Source organism: Calidris pugnax, unplaced genomic scaffold (assembly GCF_001431845.1).
Source record: "Calidris pugnax isolate Ruff unplaced genomic scaffold, ASM143184v1 scaffold13, whole genome shotgun sequence".
NCBI classification, from domain to species: Eukaryota; Metazoa; Chordata; class Aves; order Charadriiformes; family Scolopacidae; genus Calidris; species Calidris pugnax.
In genome coordinates, this window is record NW_015090810.1 from 21,296,189 (window position 1) to 21,318,799 (window position 22,611).

General features: G+C 36.9%; 1 protein-coding gene across 3 annotated transcripts; it reads right to left on the bottom strand.

Moving 5' to 3' along the window:
- Positions 1-2,906: 2,906 nt before the first annotated feature.
- On the bottom strand, positions 2,907-22,604 carry NDC80 (NDC80 kinetochore complex component). Of its 3 annotated transcripts, none has more exons than XM_014938636.1 (17): positions 22,501-22,604; positions 20,265-20,375; positions 19,713-19,799; positions 18,844-18,967; positions 18,554-18,726; positions 15,815-15,917; positions 14,883-14,969; positions 13,531-13,624; positions 12,233-12,339; positions 11,242-11,386; positions 10,777-10,982; positions 9,427-9,579; positions 9,051-9,140; positions 8,235-8,327; positions 6,707-6,837; positions 6,072-6,174; positions 2,907-5,709 (listed from the first exon to the last, which is right to left on the bottom strand). In XM_014938636.1, exons 2-17 carry the CDS (start codon positions 20,363-20,365, stop codon positions 5,587-5,589), a joined length of 1,920 nt encoding a protein of 639 aa, XP_014794122.1. In that variant the 5' UTR covers positions 20,366-20,375; positions 22,501-22,604; the 3' UTR covers positions 2,907-5,586. The 3 variants fall into 3 exon arrangements, with proteins under 3 accessions (XP_014794122.1, XP_014794125.1, XP_014794124.1); XM_014938639.1 differs by lacking the exon at positions 22,501-22,604 and adding an exon at positions 21,736-21,784; XM_014938638.1 differs by lacking the exon at positions 22,501-22,604 and adding an exon at positions 21,671-21,739.
- Between the last annotated feature and the right edge of the window lie 7 nt (positions 22,605-22,611).

The following is a 22,611-nucleotide window of genomic DNA, read 5'->3' on the forward strand; positions in this document are numbered from 1 at the left end:
AGACAGACCTGTGATCCTGTCTACTCTGAGCCAATGCTGGAACTGGGAGACCCTTATGAACTGGGGTTCACAAAAGGTCCTCTCTTCAGGAGGGAGCAGACCACAACAGCCCTGGCATCGGTAACGTTTTATGTAATACTTATGGTCAGGCCAGGGACATGGCCAGTCTCAAGCACGAGCAATGATCTAGAGCATTTTCTCTGCTTGGCAATCATTACTGATGCCCGACCTGTGGTAAGTAACTATTCCTCTAATAAATTTTTAATCTCCAAATCTGAAAAACAGACCACAAAAGGGCAGGTAGATGCTCTTCTACCAGATATTGCTGTTGTGCTGTTACAAACTGACATCTGCTAGAAAAATCCTGTAAACAAATCAAGTTCTATAGAAAAAGCCTACAAAATTATTTAAGAGTTTTCTCAGGCTGACTGAGCAGTCTCTCTCAACCTCCTGATACAGGACTGAAGACATCAATACACTTCCCTGAGATATGACATTGGCTACAACAGTCCCTCATCCAGTGAGGAGACTAAGGGCTCTATGAGTGTTCTGTGCTCCTTCCATTCCTTAAAAACTAATGGATACCATCAAAAACTTTCCACAAGCACCCAAAATCTAGAACTCCAATGAAGATACCATAGTCTCTATGGTGGAGATCTTTCCAAGGGAAAAAACCTGCCATGATGAAATCATGTGTTGTTGAGGATTCTTTCACAGCCAAAAATCTGGAGGGAGCAAGCATTGCAAAACCAGGTCAATTCTCTGTTCTATATTACTGCCAAAAGGGGAAGGTTAACTGGAAAGGAGACATTAAGGTTTCCAGTATTAAAACAGAACAGTGCTCTCTGAAAAAGAGTCAAAAGATAATACATTTAGTCTCTGCAGACTCTTTGCAGAGCTGAAAATACTTACATACCAAATAATCTATAGAGTAGACATAGGCAAGTAGTAGTACCCTTGTCTACAAAATCTCCGTTGTTTTGCGTAGAGTCACTTGGCATGAAAGACCATAGACCATAGACTTCCTTTTTGGCCATAGAGCATTGCTGCAGGGAGTTTCCCCTCTTCTGATTGAAAAGGCAATTTCTTCAGCTGTTGCTCTTTTTTTTTTTTTTGAACTATTTTCAGAAATCAGAGGATAAAAGTATATACATGTTTTTTTAATTCTACCACAAAAGGTGGAGAAGGGACGAGGATTCCCATTAAAGGCCAAAGTACACAAAATATTAGAAGTATCACAGAACTAACAGAGAACAACATATCGTTATCCAGGTTGGAACTAAAGACTTGCGTAGACTTGCGCTACTGCACATTGGCAGAGCCAGCGAGAAGGGTCCGAGTAGCCTCATTCATGTGAGCTGAAAGAACACTGCAAAGGTAAAAAAGCCTTGAGTAGCGCATGATGCATTCAAGAAATACTCTGTAAAGAACTACCCAGTTCTTGACAGCGCGTTGAGTTTCTGACAACCAAATTTGAAAAATAACATACTCCAGGGAAAAGAACAAAGCTATACACAGTATTCTACCATGCTTCTGCAGCATCAAGTGGTTTTTATTTTTTTTTTATACCTAGTTATAAAAAAAAACCAAAATCAGATGGAAGAATGGTCATGTAAAGGAAAGACTCCTTTAATACTTAAGGCAGTGTGGGAAATAAGCTAAGTTTTGCTTCAAAAGAACACTGCAAAGGTAAAAAAGCCTTATCACGCTCATGATGCATTCAAGAAATACTCTGTAAAGAACTACCCAGTTCTTGACAGCGCGTTGAGTTTCTGACAACCAAATTTGAAAAATAACATACTCCAGGGAAAAGAACAAAGCTATACACAGTATTCTACCATGCTTCTGCAGCATCAAGTGGTTTTTATTTTTTTTTTATACCTAGTTATAAAAAAAAACCAAAATCAGATGGAAGAATGGTCATGTAAAGGAAAGACTCCTTTAATACTTAAGGCAGTGTGGGAAATAAGCTAAGTTTTGCTTCAGCTAATCGATGTATCATTGTTAGTGTGACAGTACTAACAAAGAAGCCTTAGTAATGATAGAGTCTAATAAATTGTATCCAATTAATCCCCAGAAATGCCCTTGGTCTGTCAAGGGATCCTTGTTTGCAGAGCGTTATCTAGGTGAAGAGAAACAAATTGGAACATGGCCTTCAACACAAAAACCCAAAGGGTAGGGGAGTATCAATAAGGCCAAAGAAATCAGTCTGGTAAATATGCCAAGTAGATGGTAGCAAAGACTCTGAAATAACGTGTAGCTTAATCAACTAATCAAAGGTGTGTTTAGGATAATAATGTCGTAGAATAGGTGTGTGTGTGCCTTATATGGGAAAAAGTGCAAAATAAACCTGTAATAGGCCAAGCGGTCGGGAAGAATGTGAGCTCCAACTTCTCAGCCAATGAGAAGGGAGACGGAAACTCAAGCGGCCGGGATAAAGATGTAAAATACCTGAAAGCTAAAAGATCATCGTGCATCCATTTTTGGTGCACCCGATTCAGCGCTGTTTCATATTAATAAATTATTATTTTAACCTTTGCTTCGGTGGCTTTGTCCTCTTTAAATTCTAAGATGTGAGTCGGTGTTTCTCACAGCAGCAAAAGGTTGGTTGGGAAGATTAATGGCAAAGGGATACCTGTGTGCATAAATCAGTTCTTAAAGTAGCATTCCTTAGAGTTTTTAAAAAGCCATTTATTTCTAAAAAAGTTAAGACAATTTTTATTCCTTTGCAATTTATAGGAAACAGATGTTTTTCCTTTACACAATGCACATTTAACAGCAAGGACAGTCATGGAATTAGTATCTGTTGCTAAGATAATTACCTAGTTCCTCCAGGAAAATCAAATTAATTGTGCTTTTTATGTCATGTTTCTATGCTTGCAGTAAGAATCTATCCTTCAAAGAAACAGATTTAAGAAATTTTATTGAGTATAAAAATACATAAACTTAAGGCATATTAACTAAACTGTACAAAAGATACATTAGCAATAAATGAGGGAACTGTATCCACACAAAAGCAAAAAAAAAATTTACAAATGACTCATGCTACTGAAATGTGCAGGTGCCAGTGGTACTTTCTGATTAAGACTTTACAGTCTGGTAATAAAGAAACAAAACCAAAATAAAGAGCACTAATTATGTTTGAATGTCTATTGTCTAACTTCAGTTATTTCAGTTATTTTTATTCCAGAATACAAATAAAAAAAAAATAACTGACCACTTGACTTGAAATATCACACAGGAGCCATGTTCAAGCAGCACTGAAAAATTATCTCCATTTTAAGATAGGAAGACATATTACCTAGTAAACATTGGCTGATATTCATCTATTGTTATATTACAACATGCAAATCCCCATAGCGTTTTACAGAACCTAGGTCAAAGCCTGGGCTGGTTGTAATGTCAATTCAGTCTAACTGGCATACAGACCCAATAACTTGTTGCCAACATTACAAATGTGGAGTTTTTACTACTCAAGCTACTTTAATTTCAGAATAATACCATAATGCCAGTACATGGAGGAAAGTCATTGTGACCTTGTTTCTTTAACCCAGTATCATTGTGTTAATATTAGTCCTTGGAAGTGACATTTATTTTGCTTGCATTGACTCAGCTGACTAGTCCACATGGCAAAGAACCTGCAGATACTAATGAGCACAGGTCAGTTACAGAAGCAGAGACAAACAGGTATCAGGCAGCCAAGAGAGAGCACAACCCCTAAATAAGCATGTATTTTAAAGGAACCTGATTATTCTGTATGATGCACAGTTTTGCTTTATTAGAAGAATATTGCTTTATGTAACAGAAATACTAGAAAGATCACAAAGAAAAAGAGTTTCTAGAGAGAAGGGACTGAGATTTGATACGGATTAGGCGTAAAAATACAGGAAATAAAAGAGTTTGCAAAGGTATAATGAAAGAGGACAACAGAAGAAAGCATAAATACTACCTACTTGTCGGAAAACTTTTATAGCTGTCAAATTAAACTTCTGGAGGACAACAAAAGAACAAAAAGTTATAAGCTTAAATAACACCATCATTATCATAATATTTGAAACAAAATACTCATACCAGAGCCAGAAGATTCACACACTACATTAAGGACAACTGAGTTTTATCTACGCACTGCAAAAATAGCCTAGAATTAAAGACGATTCAGTTTTTATTTGCAGTCTGTGTTCAGATGGTCAAATTTAAGTTTTGCTGGATATCCTAGGGATTTATGTTTCATTCAAGAATTGTGTGTAATTATAGAATTAAGGAGCAACTTCATTTAGCCATCACCTGCTAAAAGCTTTTGAACAAATTGCAAAAGTTGTTTTTATCATTGTATATTTGAATCAGTGATATTTATCACTGAACTCTCAAAAACACGCAAATACTTCCAATACTTTTCTTAGGAAATACCAACATAAGCTATTCAAGACATAAATGCTGATTTTTATTTTTTTTTAAACACAGAAGTATATACAGAGTAGATAAGACGACACTACTTCTACATAGCACTGAACAAAGAGATGTTACATTTTCTTCGATGTATTTGGACTGGATCTCCCCATACAATAATTTTACTGCTACTTTCCTGAGGAAGAAAAGAATCAAATCGAGTCTGTCCTACTGGTCTAACAAGAATAATGCAGACTCGTTTTAGACCACTTTGATATATCCAACATTAGCCAAATCTACAACTCTTTAGCTATATTGCCAGAATTCATATGTTGTCCTACTTGGAGCTCTCTCTGGTACACATATTCAAGAAGTACAGTGAGGTTTCATCTGGGACTATGAGCAATTAAGGGACAGAACTTTATTTTCAAACTGACTATCATTATTTCTCTAGATTATTTACAAGACTACTGTATAACTTCTACTGACTACTGATCTTTTCAAAGAGGTTTTTTGTTAAAAAAAAATATAAAAATCTTACTTATAGAAGAGGAGTCTCCGGGCAGTTTGGTAGATAACAAAACAAGCAGGAGACTGAAAGACGTTTACAGTTGGCTTGCTACTAAAAGAAAGGCTTGAGGAAGAGTGTGCAGTCATGCATGTGTGCTAAATACATAATATATATTATGAAATGCACAAACAATACTCCAGGAAAGGAAAGCGTAACTCTTTTCTCAGTTAGCAATCTTACAAGTTTGCAAAAATCACTAGTTATTTTTAAGTATTTCATGTTGTCAGCACCCTCTGCTTTTGTGCTGTCACTTGCGGTTTCATCTTTAAGTCCACTCTGACTTGTTATTTTAACAGGTTTAACTGTACTCTTGTCTACTAATGTTCCTAGAAGAGCACAAATGATTTAATTATAGAGAAAAAAAATGAAATGAAGTTGCTCCGAAGTTGTCTTGTTTGTAATCATGCATAATAAATTGCAAGGAAGAAGTGTAAGCAAAGCCTTTTTTAAGAAAATTAAAATATATTGTTTAGTTTTTTAATGTATTTGTATCAATAGAAGAGGTTCATAAGCATTTCCTTACACTTAAAACCAGTTTCAGTGATAAACACAGGAATTACCCATTCTTTTAGAAGGCACCATACCAGAGCTTCAGAAAGGCAAAATTTTCAACGTCACCTTTTTGGTAACTACAGACTTTCAGCCTTCTTTTCATAACTGTCTAGAATTCCGGTCAAGATTGACAATAGGTCTTCAGACATTAATTCTTCATAGTCTCTGTCAATTTTCACATTCTGTTCATCAAGATATTTCTGGAAAAAAGTTATAGCAAGTTTATTAGAACCATCATGGTCTCTGTTGTCCTGGTTCTGCTAAAGCATTTGAAGCAGTCATTGCACAGGTTAAACAATTTCAGTTAAACACTTCTCTGAAAGACATCTACCAGAAGCAGATTAAACCTGACAGGATTCTATTGCTGAAATTTAATAAATTCTGATTATTTATACCAAAGGATTTGTCAATAAATTTATTTTACTAGGATCTGTAGAGTCAGTGCAGCAACCCTACCAATACTTTATTGGAAAGAGTAGTTCTAATTTCCATTTCCAGTGTTTAACTGCAGTTGCAAATGTCTCTAGAAAGATTTAATTTTGAATATCAAATTTTAGTTTACCTCTATAGATACTACATGAGTAGCAATCACTTCTAAAAGACGATTCAAGTTAACACCAGCTTTCCTGCTCTTCTCTGTTGTTGTTTGCATAACAATTTGGTATCTAAAAAATAAAGACACTCAGAAAGTCACATCCATAATTATAAAATTCCTGACATCTAAAACAATCACTTTACCAAGTCTGATATGTCATCATGTCTAGCCATAATTTTTTCTATTAATATTAACTTGAACCACTTTAGATTTCTATATTAATACTCAACTTCAAAGAAAAAAAGGACAATATTATGCTAACCGGTAAGAAACAAAGTACCTTAGAGTCAGACTAGTCTTTCCAGACTTTAGAAAATGTAGTTGTCACATAAGTTTGGAAACAAACTAATTTCCTTACTAAAACCATATATAAAGAAATTACATGGAAAACAGGAATTCTGATACAGTAGAGAAATATTCTAGCAAAATATTAAGTGTCGAGGAGAAACATTTTTCAATTGTGAATTTGTGGAATTAATATACTGAGATGGATACTTGCTCACCAAGGAACTTTACATTAGGATTCACGAAAATGTCTTTATCCTTAAAACACAGAAAAACCAAAATAAACTATAGAAAGAACTTGAAATTATGGGCCTTACTGTCGTTCAAGATCATGTAATTCATTTGTGGCTTCACTGAGACCTTCATTGAGACCACTGGCAAGTAATTGTTTATGCTTCTCTAACAATTCTAGTTCATTTGCAGATTTTTGCTCTTCCTCTTCTGCCTCCTGTAAACATAAGGAAAGAGGAAAAAATAAATAAATTGCATAGGTCAGGAATAATAAGGATTTTTTTTTCTCCTTTATATTACCTGATTACACCCTGATACTTGAATTCAGAATTCACATAAGTAACTCCAAACTCAAAACTAAAACCGCCAAGGACATCCTCCTAATGTTTCAGGTATTTTCTGTATTGTCTTCCACCCAAAACCAACCTAACCTTCCTTTTATTGCTCTAACAGTATTTCAAGGTCTGAACTTTGAAGGAAAAACACATCTCAAAAAGTGTTATTTACATATGTACTCAAAATAGCTTAGAAATGGAACATCATGAACAACTGTTTCTACGTTAAAAATAATAGTCACATTTGAGTAAGAAAACTGCTTTTCCCTTTTGTGTCTGAAAGATGAGTACAAAATGTAAACAATCTCTCTCCAATGGCACTGTTGACACTATACTCAGCATGATTAAATGCACAAAACCAAACTAAATTCCACCATCAGCTAAATATGCAATTTTGGTGAATTACAGAAACTTCATCCTTCAAAAATAATTTTAATACTTACTAATTTAAGTGTTGTGGATAGCATTTTAAAAATTACACAAGGAATTACACAAATATTTCTTATCATAACCACCCAGTTGCAACTGACTATTTTATAAGCTCACTTTAAGAAACAAGCATGTGCAACAGCATAGATCAAAAGCTGGATTTCAGGTGTTTTTGAAAGCAATAAACTAAATTCATTGCCTTCAGCCACCTAAGCAGGTATTAGCAATGAAATAACCCAGTTTTGTGGTTATAGCGTAGAAATTTGGATTTGAAAGAGCAAGTATGTTAAATACTAGCTCAGTTCAAAAAGCATTTTTCTCCTGGGCACCGTAGCCCCACCAAAGCCATGCTGTTGGGAGGTACTGAAGCAGCCACTTAGTTGTTAACTGAGAGGGCTCTGTTTTGTTGCTAAACTAGAAGCGAGGAAAAGGATGGAGATTGCTCTCCCACTGGGGAAGAATAACAAAGAAACAATTTCATATCACTCAAACATTCAATGTGCTTTTAGTCAACTAATGTGTTCCTTAGTTTTTAATGTGATTTACTAAAAACTGTAAGTGCATTTATTATATACAAACTGAATAGACAAGGCAGATACTGTTAACTCTGCTTTTATTCCTGGATGTAGTAGCTTGTGATTTACAGGATCTGCCTAATGAGAAAGTGAAAACTGACTCACTTAAGGTAGCACTCAAATATTTCTGAAAAGAATGAGAGAATCCTGCAACAGGAATGGAAGGAGGCCAGGGCAGAGGTCCAAACAAACAAAAATACAAACCAAAAACTTAGGTATAAATACATGGATTAAGTATAAGGATATCATTAAGGATAACCTATAAGATATTCTACCTTAAGTTTCTGGTGATAAAGATCATCCAACTTTTCAGCTTCTTCTTCCAGTGTTTTCACACTGCTTTTGTTGTCCACTACCATTACATTAACCTAGAATGAAAACATGACCAAGAAAATATAATTCAAAAAGAATTCCAACATATAAATCCATGCCATCGCAAACAACGTATGGTAGTCCAGAAATATTTAAATTGGGCCAGGTTGGGATGGTGTTAACTTTCTTCATAGCAGCCTGTATGGTGCTTTGTCTTGGATAAGTAGCTAAAACCGTGTTGGTAACACACCGATGTTTTGGCTATTGCTGAATAGAGCTTGCACAGCATAAAGGCTTTCCCTCTCTCCTGTGGCCTCTCACTGAGTAGGGCAAGAGGTTGGGAAGCTGACCAGGAAAGCTGACCAAAATTAGCCAAAAGGATATTCCATACCATATAGTGTTACACTTAGCAATAAGAACTGAGGTAGGGGAAGAAGAATGGGGAAATAAAATTCTCCTTTCAATCCATCCAGAGCCCAATATTGCTAAAAATCTTCCTGATGACAACTGGTCAGTGAGAGTAAGCCACACAACAGACTGGAACAGGCAACTTATTAAAACCAAATCTTTCCAATGTTCATGGTCAAATGTATGTCAGCTGCATAATCTTCAATGCAGCAAATACACATAACTTCAACCAACAGAAGGAGACCCTAACTCTCACAATAAAAAAACCCAAACAACAAAATCAACCCAAAAAAACCCTAACCCACCACACCACACTTCAAATGAGACCAGCAGATAACATTCTTAGAGCTAATCTTCATTAATCAACACACCTGTTCCAAAGTTTCTTCTAAAGTCATTTTCCGTTGAGTAGCATTCCTGATTTCTTCATCAGTCTGGTTTATGATCTCCATAAGGGGAGCCTGTAAAACACGTACAAGAAGATCTGGCTAATGCAATTTCAGAGACTGAACCAAGATGTACCACAGTACATCTTCTCCCTCTCCCATTTATATTTAGGCTGCTGTACTCTCCAATACCAAATTTCCTTCCTGTACTATAATGTAGTTAGAGCAATACATTCCACAAGCTTTTCAATGAAGTTTCATGGAGAGGTTAAGAGAGAGCTTTTCAACATTACCAAAGAAACACTTTTTTTTTTTTTTTTTTTTTGAGTAGTAACAGAAAAATTCAGTATTGACTACTTACCTTGATCTGAGTTCTGTATTTGACTAGGCAATTTGGTCCTGCCTCAGGATTAAACTGAATCTCAAAGTCGTGGCCTTTGGAATTCTCAGCACTTACTGGAATTAATTTCAGCTTTCGAGCCAGTTTATGATACTCTGCCAGTTGCATTTCGATCTGATCAGAGGAGAAAAGGGAAAAAATTGTAGAAGAAATACAAGTGAAAATCTTGGCAAAAAGTATTCATATAGTACTTTAAACAGATTTCTGAGTTGCTCTGTACAAACACAATTCCAAGTCATGCCACAGAATGCAAGAGCTGTATGTATTGGCAGTCCAGCAGTTTGCACTGTTTGGATTAAGTGCTGTTTTATGATTCTTTCCGAATTTGCTCTGCAAGGTTTCTCAGTGTGTAGGACTGGGACAGAAGGGTTTCACCTGTGGTTTTCCCTACACATCTACCATATTTTTTCCTGCCTCAATTTTTTGAGGATTATTTGATAGGGAAAGAAAAACATGCTCAGAAATATTACAAATAACTAACACAGTGATCAGTCATCATGTTGATATGCCTTCTTTCATTGGTTTTGACATGAGATGCCATATAGCCACACATCCTAATATCAAACTTTAACTTGAGTATACCCCTAGACAAAGCTTATTAAATGCTCTGTTTTCTGATTGAGTGCCATTTATATGTAAACAACATAAGTGTTTTTTCCAGTTTTATTTGCTTCATACTTGCACAGTATGAGGAATTTAATACCAAGTGCTTGATAAAGTGTAACTCTGCAAAATGCAAAACATATTTGAAACTTTCTTTTTTTAGTTCTCCATCTAGGAAAACTTTTAAAGCCCACTACTTGCAGGCTACATTTTTTCATTCAGTTTGAGGGAGAGAATTGAATTTCGCCCTTAAAATCTATTAGAACTTCCACATAAGGGACCAATCTGGCCCGAAATACATTGAGAGATTGATTCAAAGCACTAGTTTTGCATTACTTCCTTGCTATGAAATGTTAACATTAGCCTGAAATTGCTTGTGTTAGCAAAGCTATTTCAAGCTAATGTTATCAAAGGTCTTGAGGTCTTGATGCTGTGACAGCGAGAGCTGACGGTGGTGCATATTCTAGCTATGTCCCTTATGATGCAGAAAAAAATTTGAAAAGAATACATTTCTATTATGCTTAAAACAGAAAAGGGGGGAAAAGAAAGAAACATTTTTTCAGAGATTGTAAACATAAGCCCTTACGTCTTAACAGGCTAAAGTGACAAGTTCTATGTTGTTGTTAGATTATTTAGGAAGGAAGTTATCAATAGTCCAAGATCCAAGTTTAAGTTTGCATAATGAAAACGGGTATAGTTTTCACATACCGCCTCTTTATTCCTAGCATATTTTAGCTCTTCATTCCACAGCTGGTGTTCTTCTGCTTCCACTTCCTTAGTCAGCTTGTTAATGGTTTGCTGCAACTCATTTCTCTCATGATTTATTCTCTCAATGTCCGCAACTGAATACTTTTGGTTATCAAAGATGTGCTGGAGCCGGGCATTCTCCTGCTTCATTGCTTCTACTTCCATTACTAAGTTCACAAAACATTTGTGAAATGGATGTAAAATACCAGCCTACATTGTTAAACTTATTCTCTGTAAAAATATCTGTATTTCATTACTCTAGTGTACAAACAGTTATCAGCCAAAAAACCTCTTTATTAGCAATCCATTTTGGAAAGTTTATGTGTAGCATCACCATACACTAAATATCTCACCCTGTCCTGAAGCTGAGAATTAGTTCTTTTAAACCTATTTCTAGTTTCACTATCCCATTTGTGACCTTCTTACCTGCTGTCTCAACTTCCTCATTAACACCTTCCGTTTTTTGATCAAGGATGGCTATATGAGATTCCAGATTAGTCAAAAAAGCCTGGAATTTCTGGACATCTGCTTGAATAGACGATTTCAGGTTTCGTAGTGTTACTCTACGATCCTAGTAGATGGGTGGAAAGAACAACCACTGTTATATTAATCTAAAATAATTACCTTATTTTCCAGACAAGACAATAGAATAATTGGACAACTTCAATAGTATAAATGTAAAATTAAAGAACTTTAATAAATGTTTATCCTTTTAATAGCTGAATCAAGTTAAGCATCTTTAAAATAATAACAAAAAAGGCTGAAAAGATGGTTTATACCTTAATTCTTGCATTTCAGCATTTACTCTTTTAATTGCATTAGGCATTGTATTAAGAAAATTCTTGCTACAGGTAATTCATAAGTATAATAGTACACAAAGGGCAGATAAAACTAAGGGCAAGGAAAGCTGGGAATAGAAATAGGACATTTCACACAGCAGGCAGGAGTCTGAATTTGCCAGCTGCATGGCCACTAAACCACTTTTAAATTCATGATGTATTAAAAGCAGAATCCATCTTTCCTAACAATATATTTTTGTGAAAATATTTTGTTACAACTGAATCCCATGCTGTCATCCCCTAAGAAGTTCTTAACACTTTCGTAAAAAGTAATGTTGGAGTTCAGAAAAAAAAAAAAAGTGGCTCAAGTATTTTAATAATATTTCAGCCCATGTGAGGTCTCATTACATGAAAATATCTACACAATATCAAACAAATAGTGACTGAAAACTGCACAGTAAATGCCTTGTACTAAAATGGTATGGGAGTCCGTAATAACCTGGCCTAATAGAGCACTGAAAACAATAATTCATTTGTTGTAATGTATCATCAGCATCTTAGTTTAATAATGACAACAATGGACACTAATAGAAAATTCAACTCTACCATATAAACAAGCATAGACACAATTTACTAACCGGCTCGCTTTCCTTTTCTTTTTCTAGTCTTGCAATTTCTTCATGAAGTCTTTTGTTGTCAGCTGCTAAACCTTCTATCTGGAATTCATCTATATTAAATAAGTCCTCTGTAGGGAAAAAAAAGAAGGGGGAATGATGGGGGGTTACAAATTAATCTCACTGAATATTGTCACCTAATCTAAATATCTGCGCTTTAGCTTCAGCACTGTAAATATTCATTATCTGGACAATTATTTTAAACTGAAAAAAAACCCACCCCAACAAAAAGAACACCAACAAACCCATCTAAAAAAATCTTTATTACAAATGAAATAAACAAAAACCCAAAACAAACAAGAATAGAAATTAGTTTTTCAGTCCTCTTGTCATAAGAGTTCATAATTACTCCTGTGAGGTCAGTTTCCAAACTCTCATACAGCCCACATCACAGGACAGTGGTTGTTAGATAAGTTTCATCTGTTCCACCTTCACAAGGTAGTCTTCTTTGTATACTCCTTTCTCATCCCCATACTTCCTTGCTTCTTGAGACATCTTTTCCCTTACTTCCCTCAGCTTTTGCCAAACAACGGCAGGATTACTTCTATGCACTCATGTCTAGTAACATCTGTAAGTCTGGTAGCCTATGCTTCCTCTCCAGCTGATGGCGCCAGCTGGCAGCAGAAGTGTCCCTTGACTTTTTCATGGGAGGGCACAGAAAGTGACAACTATATTTCCTCCTTGTTCTCATACTCTTTTTGTATTTCTATAGGAAAATAAATGAATGAGTCAAAAAACCCCATTTTCTATCTCCTTGAAGACAAACACAGGTGGATGCTGAATCATATAATATATGATCATATAATATATAATCATATGATATATATATATATATATCTCATAGTTTGGAACTCTGGCAGATTGCTTTCAGAGATTTTAGAAGCTGAACTTTCTTACTCATCAGATGTGCATCCTCTGGTAATGCTTTTCTTTTTTGAATTTTTAACTTTGTCAGACAGAAACAAGAGTCATCTGCTTAGATAAAATTTGCACCTGAAAAACTGTACATTGCTTTTCTGTCACAGAGCCATTGAAAACAATAGGGTTACACAGGGACAGCTAATAGCAAAGCATGACCTGTCTCGTCTGTCCTAGTAACACTGCATAAAAATGAGAATTAAGTCAACTTAACCAAGAGGTACTTGGACATTTCAGGTTCCCTTACCTCAGATCACTTTCACTTGTAAATTGAGCAAAACTGATGGCAGGAGAAAAGAAACCAGTAACACAATTAAATATTTCCTTAAAACATGAAAACTTACTTAATTTTGACCGCACTTCTGCGTCCAGTTCTTCAAAAGTATCAGCCCCTTTCATGAAGTGCTCATAGCATTTCACAGTGTAGTCCAAGAAAAGCTGAAAACAATTTAAATTGTTTTCATTTTGACAACTCAAAGGGCTGTAAAATACCTAGATAGCGTAAATCTACTCAACCAATGAAATTAAACAGGCACTGGTTTGACTGCACTTCTGTAAAAATCAACATTTTTTCCTGCCTTTAAACATGGAACGTCAACAGATTACATCTAAGCAGGAGGCAGCATATAGAATTCATATTAAGGAAGGTCTGGAAATACTTGATACATTTTTTCTGAGATACCTAATAAGGATAGTAGATTCAAAAGAATAACTTCTTAAATATTGTATCATGTGATCCTCTCAGGCTAGTTTATGGAAACTGTAGGTCTGCTTAACAGAACCCTTTGATAAATATCACTACTATACTTCAGATGTGGAGATGTCAGACACCTGATCTAGAATAAAAGTAAGGTTACCCAAAGGAATTTACTGAACACTTTAAATTACAGATCTTTCAGAAGCAATTACACAAGTATTGTAAATTTTGTTTCAACATATATGCGTAAGTATGAGTGTATAAGCACGCATTTAGATTCAAAGCATTTTTACTCGTCAACTGTCAGGTTTGTAACCTTAGTCCAAAATTCTGATTTAATTTGATTTTTGCAATTTTTTATCTAAGTGTTCTGGCACATCATACAACCCCTTTCATAGTGTGAGGTAACACTGCATTAAATTTGAATCATACTAATAATCTATGATAAATTAGAAAATTTATCTATGATAAATAAAGAAAGCAAACATCTGGATTTTTAAGTGCCTCAATTACATTGTCACCCTATTTTGTGACTAGGAAGTTAAACATTATGACCAATTTTTAAATGGTAAACAGAGTAGATATTGGCAGGAGCCACCACATTTATAATTAAGTCACTGTCTTTATACTGTACTGCCATTAACCTTAGAAGACGAAAGAGAAATATATTCTCTTAGTAGGGTCTCAGGTAAACAAACAGCATAATGACTCCCTTTCTCTGCAAAGGAGAACAGAAACAGTAGCAACTCAGAGAATAAGGCATTTCAATTTAATACCCAGTCTTCACCAATAGACTGGCCATGATGCCTGCTCAGGGAACTAGTTGCTCAGGCTTTTTATATAATGCTACTATACTCCCCAGAAAATTTAACTTTATATAACTAAGCAGAATATATAAGTACATTTAAAATTGTTGTGTCATATATTTAAATTGTGTCGTCACAGTGTATGGCAAAATTCAGTTGAACAATTCTGATAATCATTTACTTTTTATGGTACCTTATTATGTACAATTCCATCATCCGTCTCTCCCCAGCTCTGTCCATCATCAAATGACGGTGCATTTTCCCTCATGGCAGCATATAACTGAAAGGCACAGGTGTACATACAAAGAGCAAGTGTTAAGATTCCCATTAGTTTTCATATTAGTTTCACGTTTGTAATAAGGAGCAGAGTAATACTGGATTAAGATTTCAACAAGCAGAGTGTCGTGGTGCTGTTTTGGCATGTGACCAATCACATCAGGGTAATGAACCTGCATTACATAGACTAAAAGCACAGATGAAGAGGCATTAACTGGACATTCAACACTGCCAAATTGCCTTGCTAAGCCAAATGTCTCTTTTCAGCATAAAGGGTGGGATTTTCACGTGTGCTCAGTTTAGCAGTGGCAAACTTCTGTCACAGATTCCAAATTTTGCTCAGACAAGAGAATTACCACTATTAAAAAAAAACACAAACAAAACCACCACAAAACCCCCTCACCTAAACACAACCTCCCCCACTTTATACAACCACCACAGGACACTTAAATTATTGCTATTGAAAATTCCATCCTTAGACTTCGAATTCAGAAGATTGCAGATGTCACAACAAGATCTGCCCTGAAGATACATGATTATACCCATTAACTTTTCACATTTTTATGTATGTTTAAGTCGTCATTTTTCCCCCCCTTCCTCATACAGAAATTTAACAAGTGCACACAGTAAAAAAAAAATAAGATTATCATAACATTAAAAACTCAGTTTAAAAGTTATTTAAAGTAAGGCCAAGGGCTAGCTCCTAGATGGCAGCGAAGAACACCTACCTTTTTCTTTACATGGAATCATAGCAAACAAAGAGATTTTTAGCATTTAAGAGATCTGTATTAAAACTAACATGCCAGTTTGAAGAGTGGAAATATTTGGCTTAAAGAAGGCAAAATCTACCTTGACACAATCAGTTAACCAAACCAAAGCTGTCACAATCTGAGGCCACGTGTGTGGTGCTCCCACTGTGTACATTGAGCTTTTTGACAAAGCAAAGGGGTACCTACAAGGCAAAAGAAAATACAGTTTTAATAGCTGTGGAGAACAGTGATGAAAACAAAACAGCACATTTTTACAGATAGTTCAAGGCATAGAAGGAAGAATAAACTCAATTGTATTTTATACTGTATATCAAGGGAGTTAAGCTGTGTTCTGACAGGACTAGACATGGACAGGACAAGACATGGCTCTTCAGGGCATGCTCTAGTGCCCAAGATTATTGGTTTGTGGGTGGGTGTGATGTGGTGGGGTGTTGTGGTTTTTGTTTTGTTGTTGTGGTGGTTTCCTTTTTTTTTTTTTTTTGAGGTTGGACTCGATCTCAGAGGTTCCTTCCAACCATGGTGATTCTGTGACTATTTTATTCAATTATCATAGTTAATAATTTTGTGATTCATAAAATCATAGAATATCTCAAGTTGGAAGGGACCCATAAGGACCGAGTCCAACTCCCTGCTTCTCACAGGACTACCTAAAACTAAACCATATGACTAAGAGCATCATCCAGATACCCCTTGAACTCTGAGGGGTTTGATGCCATGACCACTTCCCTGGGGAGCCTGTTCCAGTGACTGACCACCCTGTCAGTGAAGAACCTTTTCCTAATGTCGAGTCAGAACTTCCCCCGATGCAGCTTCATTCCATCTCCTCACGTCCTATTGATGGTCATGAGAGAGAGATCAGCACCTCCCACTCTGCTGCCCACTTTGAGGAAGCTGTAGACTGCGATGAAGTCACCCCTCAGCCTTCTCTTCTTTAAGCTGAACAAGCATAGTATGACCTGAACAATGACTTTTAGAAAGGCAAGTTTCAATACAAGTGACCTCAACTGCTCCTCCTAAGCCTTGCCCTCGAGACCTTTCACCATACAGATCACCTTCCCCTGGACACACTTGAATAGTTCAATGTCCTCCTTATACTGAGGCGCTCAAAACAGCACACAGTACTCAAGGCAGGGCCACACCAGTGCGGTGTAGAGTGGGACAATCACCTCCCTCAGCAAAATAGCTATTGAAATAATGAAGAAATGGACTTTTTTTTTTTCATATCCAAAGATTAGGAACAATTAAGGCCTCATACAAGAAACTGTAGACTATTCTTTCATATATTCCTTCGACTCTTCTTAATCAGCTTAGTATGTCATCTTTGTAGCATCCAGATCTGTCTTTCTCCTTCTGAAGGTACTACGGGAGGAGACATGGGCACTGCAAGTACCAAGGAAAAAGGAGCGGGGTGCCCTTTGAGTATAAGGTGATTCATGAGACAAAGACCTCAAAGGAAAGGCAACAAACACAAAGGAAGGAGTAATAGTCCAATAGATGATGTTTAGACTTCCAAACGGAGTGTGCAAGCCTGAAGGATTTCCTAATGTACGAAAACAAACTGATACACAGGAGTCCTCTTCTTAGAGGGCAAGATTCTTGCTTCCTGGGACAAGTGCATTTTGAAAACAGAAAAGTAACTGACAATCAGCTTAATGTCATGCAATTACAGAAAAGCATTTCAGAACAGCTGCATATCAAAGTATTAATATTACCTATAAATACAGAACACACAAAGGCTACACTGCTAATTACAGACATTCTCTCAAGATATTCTACAGATCAAGGAACACAGAAATGTAGATTTTATTCCATCTTTAGACCTACAGCTGCCTGAAGTTATTTTAAAAATATAGGACAAGAAGCCACTGAAACTGACAGTTCTAAATAAGCATTCATGAGCCTTCCAGCCTGAGCATTTTTAAGTCCATTTTCTAACTCTCAAAAGGCTTAAAGTGATTTCTTAAAGTCAGTCTTTTTATCCAGGATTACACTCTTGGTGCAGCAGTGTATAGCCTCTTGAAAGCAACTTCATTTTCAAGATTTCAGCTAGGGCAGCAGTTTCAAATGTTATAGGGTAGAACAAAATTTTATTAGAATACTGAGGAGTGAACAGAAGAGACTTACACCTACATCTAAGGAGCTCTAGCACTTTGACACCATCATGGACTCCAATCCACAGAAGTATAATGCGCTTCGCTTCTTATCATTCTAAATGAGACTGAAAAGTTACTGTTGTCAAGAGGCAAAGGGTTTTCTTTTTTGGAAAGTGCTGGTGCATTAATGATTCCAAACACTAACTGAGCAAGATTAGAAATAAAACTCCCAGCTACTTAGTAGTTTTTTTTACCTCAGTGGTCACTTTTGTTATTTTCACCTGCTGTTTTGAGAGCAGAATGACGGAAGTTACAGGAAAAATTATTTTTAACTAAATGAACTGATCCAACATTCTGAAACTGTTTTTAGTTCTTGGATTTTAGCAAAATGAACCAGAAGAGTTGGTAAAAAAAAAATCTGTGTCTATCTTTCAAAGTTTTACACAAATAAAGACAATTAATTAAACTTTACATTACAAAGCAGGCACTATAGGCTCATGGAAGCAAGTTAAAATATAAAATGTATAGCAGAGTCTGAGCACCAGAGAGTAAGCTTAGAGCTAAACAGAAGTGAAACAAAAGAATCACTGCATTGTCATTTCAGAATACCACAGGAATAAAGAAGTCTATCCATTCTTCCCAGCTATCATGCAGAATTCTTAGCTTTTAAATTTCTAGCTGTACCATATCTATTTAGCAGAACAGACTAAAAATAATGATCTTACCCAAGTTCTTTGAAAATTCTGGGAATTTCCTCTTCAAATTTTGAGTCGGGCAGTTCGTAAGAAGGGCAGAGAAATCCATAGGTAAAAGTGAAGATTTTTAAAAAGTCCTTTACTGATGGAGACTGTAGTGATTTCATGGAAACATTATGGGCATAAGCATTCTGAACAAGAAACTGAGAAAAAGAAACATGGCATAATAGTTACTAAATAAAATCTAAAGTTGAAACAATGAAAAATATTTTTATCTGTTATGCCTAATAACAAACATTTAGAATAAGTTAATAAGTTACCTCACAAAGCTGCTTGATACATTGTTGGATGAATGCCTTGTCATGAAGTGGCCTGGGATCCTTGATCTTTTCTGTCCCAAACACACCATACTGACTGTTCCGTGAACCTCCAGCCCCACTAGCTCTAAGAACAAAAAATAAGTACAGTTCTTGGGACAAACATTAAGAGAGTTCTTCTTTATATGTGTTAAGTCAGTACAATTGCTATTTTAATGTTTCTTTTGTATTTGTTACGCAAACGGATGCCTGAAGGTTTCTCTTTCTTTAGCATGATTGGAAATCCAACAAAAACCTGTGAGCTATGAGGGAATACTGCATCCTAGATGAATATATTCTTCAGTTTATTGAAAGAAATAGTTTTATAGAAGAGAAAAACACCCCAAAGATGAAGAGACAAAATGAGGTAGTTGACTGACAATAAAGACTAAAATGTTTAAGGAATATTCAAAATGAACAGATTCCTGCAACAGTGGGGTCCTATAAAAGAAGATGCCTGCAAGACATCAGAACGCACAAAGCCATGTACTAAGCTGAAATATTATAGAATTTGGAAAGGTTTGCACCTTAGAAGAAACTAAGGCAGAGTGTACTGGAGATATCATTCTTCCTTAAACAGGCAAATATACTGGGGACCTCTTACAGTCTGCAGTGCATATCATTCCCAAGAGGAAGAATAGCTCTCAAAGCAATTCCTACTCCATGGTATTATAGTTTAGTGACCAAAAATGAAGGCAGGCAGACCTGAAGGTCTGCTGGCTTCAGGTCCATTATTTCCTATAATGAAAATCTGTCAGAAGAAAAAAATTACAAAACAATGTGGGACTCTTACTATTTTAATTTACAGCGCAGCGATCTAAAGCTATTAATACCTCTTTCCAAAAAAGCTGACTTTTCTTTCTGAAGTTCCAGGTGTAGGTTTGCTCATGCTCAGCTTCCCAAATGTACCTCTGTCTTTCCTGAGGGATAGGGAGAAGGATTAAAGCAATTATTTCTACCATTTTATCTCTTGCTTATGTAAGAAAACTATAAGCACATGCATATAAGCCTAAGCATCTTCAGCATAGCAGCATCTTAGAAAAGTCAACTGATTTTAATGCCTTTTGTGTCCATTCTCAAAACTACTTCTGCAAGAAGATTTATAAGTATGCATTTTATACACACACGCACCCAGCCACCTCCTAAGAAATATACAAGAAAAAGTGTTACAATTTGAAATGTGTCATGGATACACAAATAGATTAAAGAAAGATTTTTGCAGAACTGGAACACTTTTGCAAATATCCTTGGCTGCCCGGAGTTTTCTTCTTGCTGCTCCTATCTTTTTTTTCAGTTGCTACTCAAACACTCAAACACACCACACTAAATCTCTTCAGAGTTACTGTCGTATACTCATTCTTAGCAAGATGATCAGCAATACTTACGTCTGGGGTGTCTGAAGACCCATCTTGTTGTTGTCCTGCACTCTCAGTGCCATCATAGATTGCCGGCCGCTGCTTCCGGCAATACTTGAGCTTCGTCTCATTGTGACTAAACTGTAAATCACAATCGGTTAGTACTGGAAAATTCAGGATATAAGAGTATTTTCTTTTTTTAAACACCATAATGACTTTTTAAAGGGTCAGAATAAGGAAGAGGAAGTGTACTTTGGACCAAAAGCTGTCTCTTTTTTAGAGTTTCTCTCTAAAAAAAAAAAAAGAAGTGGTGTATGCCAGACTCCAGAACTACATAGCAACAGCCACAGCCTTTCAAATTAAGTATTTTATTGATGGAAGTGCCAGTACTTCTTCCAAACCTACTATTTTGCCTTTATTTATATCTGATAATTTCTAATCTATAGGTTCCGAAAGTAAAACGGCTTAAGAAGTTTTTCAGTCCAATCAGCTGGGAGGAAGGCCACGCTAACATGGCTACTGTTTCTAGAACTTCAGCCATCCATCTATTCCTTATTCATTAATTCTGAGACTGCTTATTGATTTTACAAATGATCGCACAGTATCATAGCACAACAACTGGAAAGCTTATTCTGAGATAACATTATGGCTATCTTCAGACTACACACACAAAATATTAATCAAACTGGAGGTATTGAACTGTCCTTGCAGTGGTATAAAAGGGGATTTTGAGGTAAATAGAATTAACTATGCAAAAACCACCAACTTTCGTTCTCTACAGAGTATCCATTTTATTTGTGGGGTGGATTCAAATGACTGAATTCAAACTAAATGAAAAACCTTCGTTACAAATATTACCAAAACACATTATCAATATAAATTGTTTCACAATTACACTTCTAATTCCAGTTCTTGCAAATCATGACAGAAGTTTAGCTTAGACCCACTTCATAGAATTATCTAGCTTAGAAAGGACTTTTAAGATTATCGAGTCCAACCATCAACCTAACGCTGCCAAAACCACCAGTAAATCATGTCCCTCAGCACCACATCTACTTGTCTTTTAAATACCTCTAGGGATAGCAACACCACCACTTCCCTGGGCAGTCTGTTCCACTGCTTGATAACCCTTTCTGTGAAGAAATTTTTTCCTAATATCCAATCTAGATGATCTCCAGAGGTCCCTTCCAGTACCATATCAGTCTGTAAATCTGTAAACTTGCAGTTTCCTCTTGTCCTATTGCTTATTACTTGGGAAAAGAGGCCAACCCTGACCTCTCTACAACCTTTCAGGGAGTTGTAGAGAGTGATGAGCTCTCCCCTCAGACTCCTTTTCTCCAGGCTGAACAACCCCAGTTTCCTCAGCTGCTCCCCTTAAGACTTATTCTCCAGAACCCTCGCCAGCTTTGTGCCCTTCTCTGGACACGTTCCAATACCTCAATGTCTTTCTTGTAGTGAGGGGCCCAAAAATGGACACCAGCACTCGAGGTGTGAGCCTCACCAGCGCTAAGTACAGGGGGACTATCACTTCCTTGGTGCTGTTGGCCACGCTGTTACGGATACAGGCCAGGATTCAGAGCAGTTCTTCCATGATCTCATTTTCTCTGGAGAAAGAAGACATATTCAGTCTTTCAATATCTGAAGGGTGCCTATAGAAGAGCTGGGGAGGGACTCTTTGCCAGGAAGGGTAATGATAGGACAAGGGGAAACGGTTTTAAATTGGAAGAAAAAAGATTCAGATTAGATCTCAGGAAAAAATTTTTTACTATGAGGGTGGTGAGACACTGGAACAGGTTGCCTAGAGAAGTTGTGGATGCCCCATCCCTGGAAGTGTTCAAGGCCAGGCTGGATGTGGCCTTGAGCAACCTGGTCTGGTGGGAGGTGTCCCTGCCCATGGCAGGGGGGTTGGAACTACGTGATCTTTGAGGTCCCTTCCAACCCAAACCATTCTATGATTCTATGATTCTTCTATCTCTTTACCAAGAATCTACTCCAGGCGAAACAAATTATTGTCGTAAACGCACCAAATGACTAGTTTACAGAGCAGAACCAGCTGGACCCCACACGCCACCGTAAGCCAGGCTTTCCCCCGGTGCGCAGCCAAGGGCTGTCCCAGGGGCCGGCGGGGCAGTACCTGCCGGCCGCCACCCGCCCCACAGGCGCCGACCCCGGGGTTGCCGCCGACACCAACACCCCCCTCCTCTCCTCCCTCAGCGGGGAGGGCCCGCGCCCCCAAAAGACCCGTCCCCACAGCCACAGCCGTTACCGTTAACGACAACGACGCCCGTCTCTGAATTTCAAATCCGCCCGCCCGACTGACGTCACGCGGCGCGCCACGTAAGGCAGAAGGCGACGCGGAAAATGTGTCGTCGCTTCC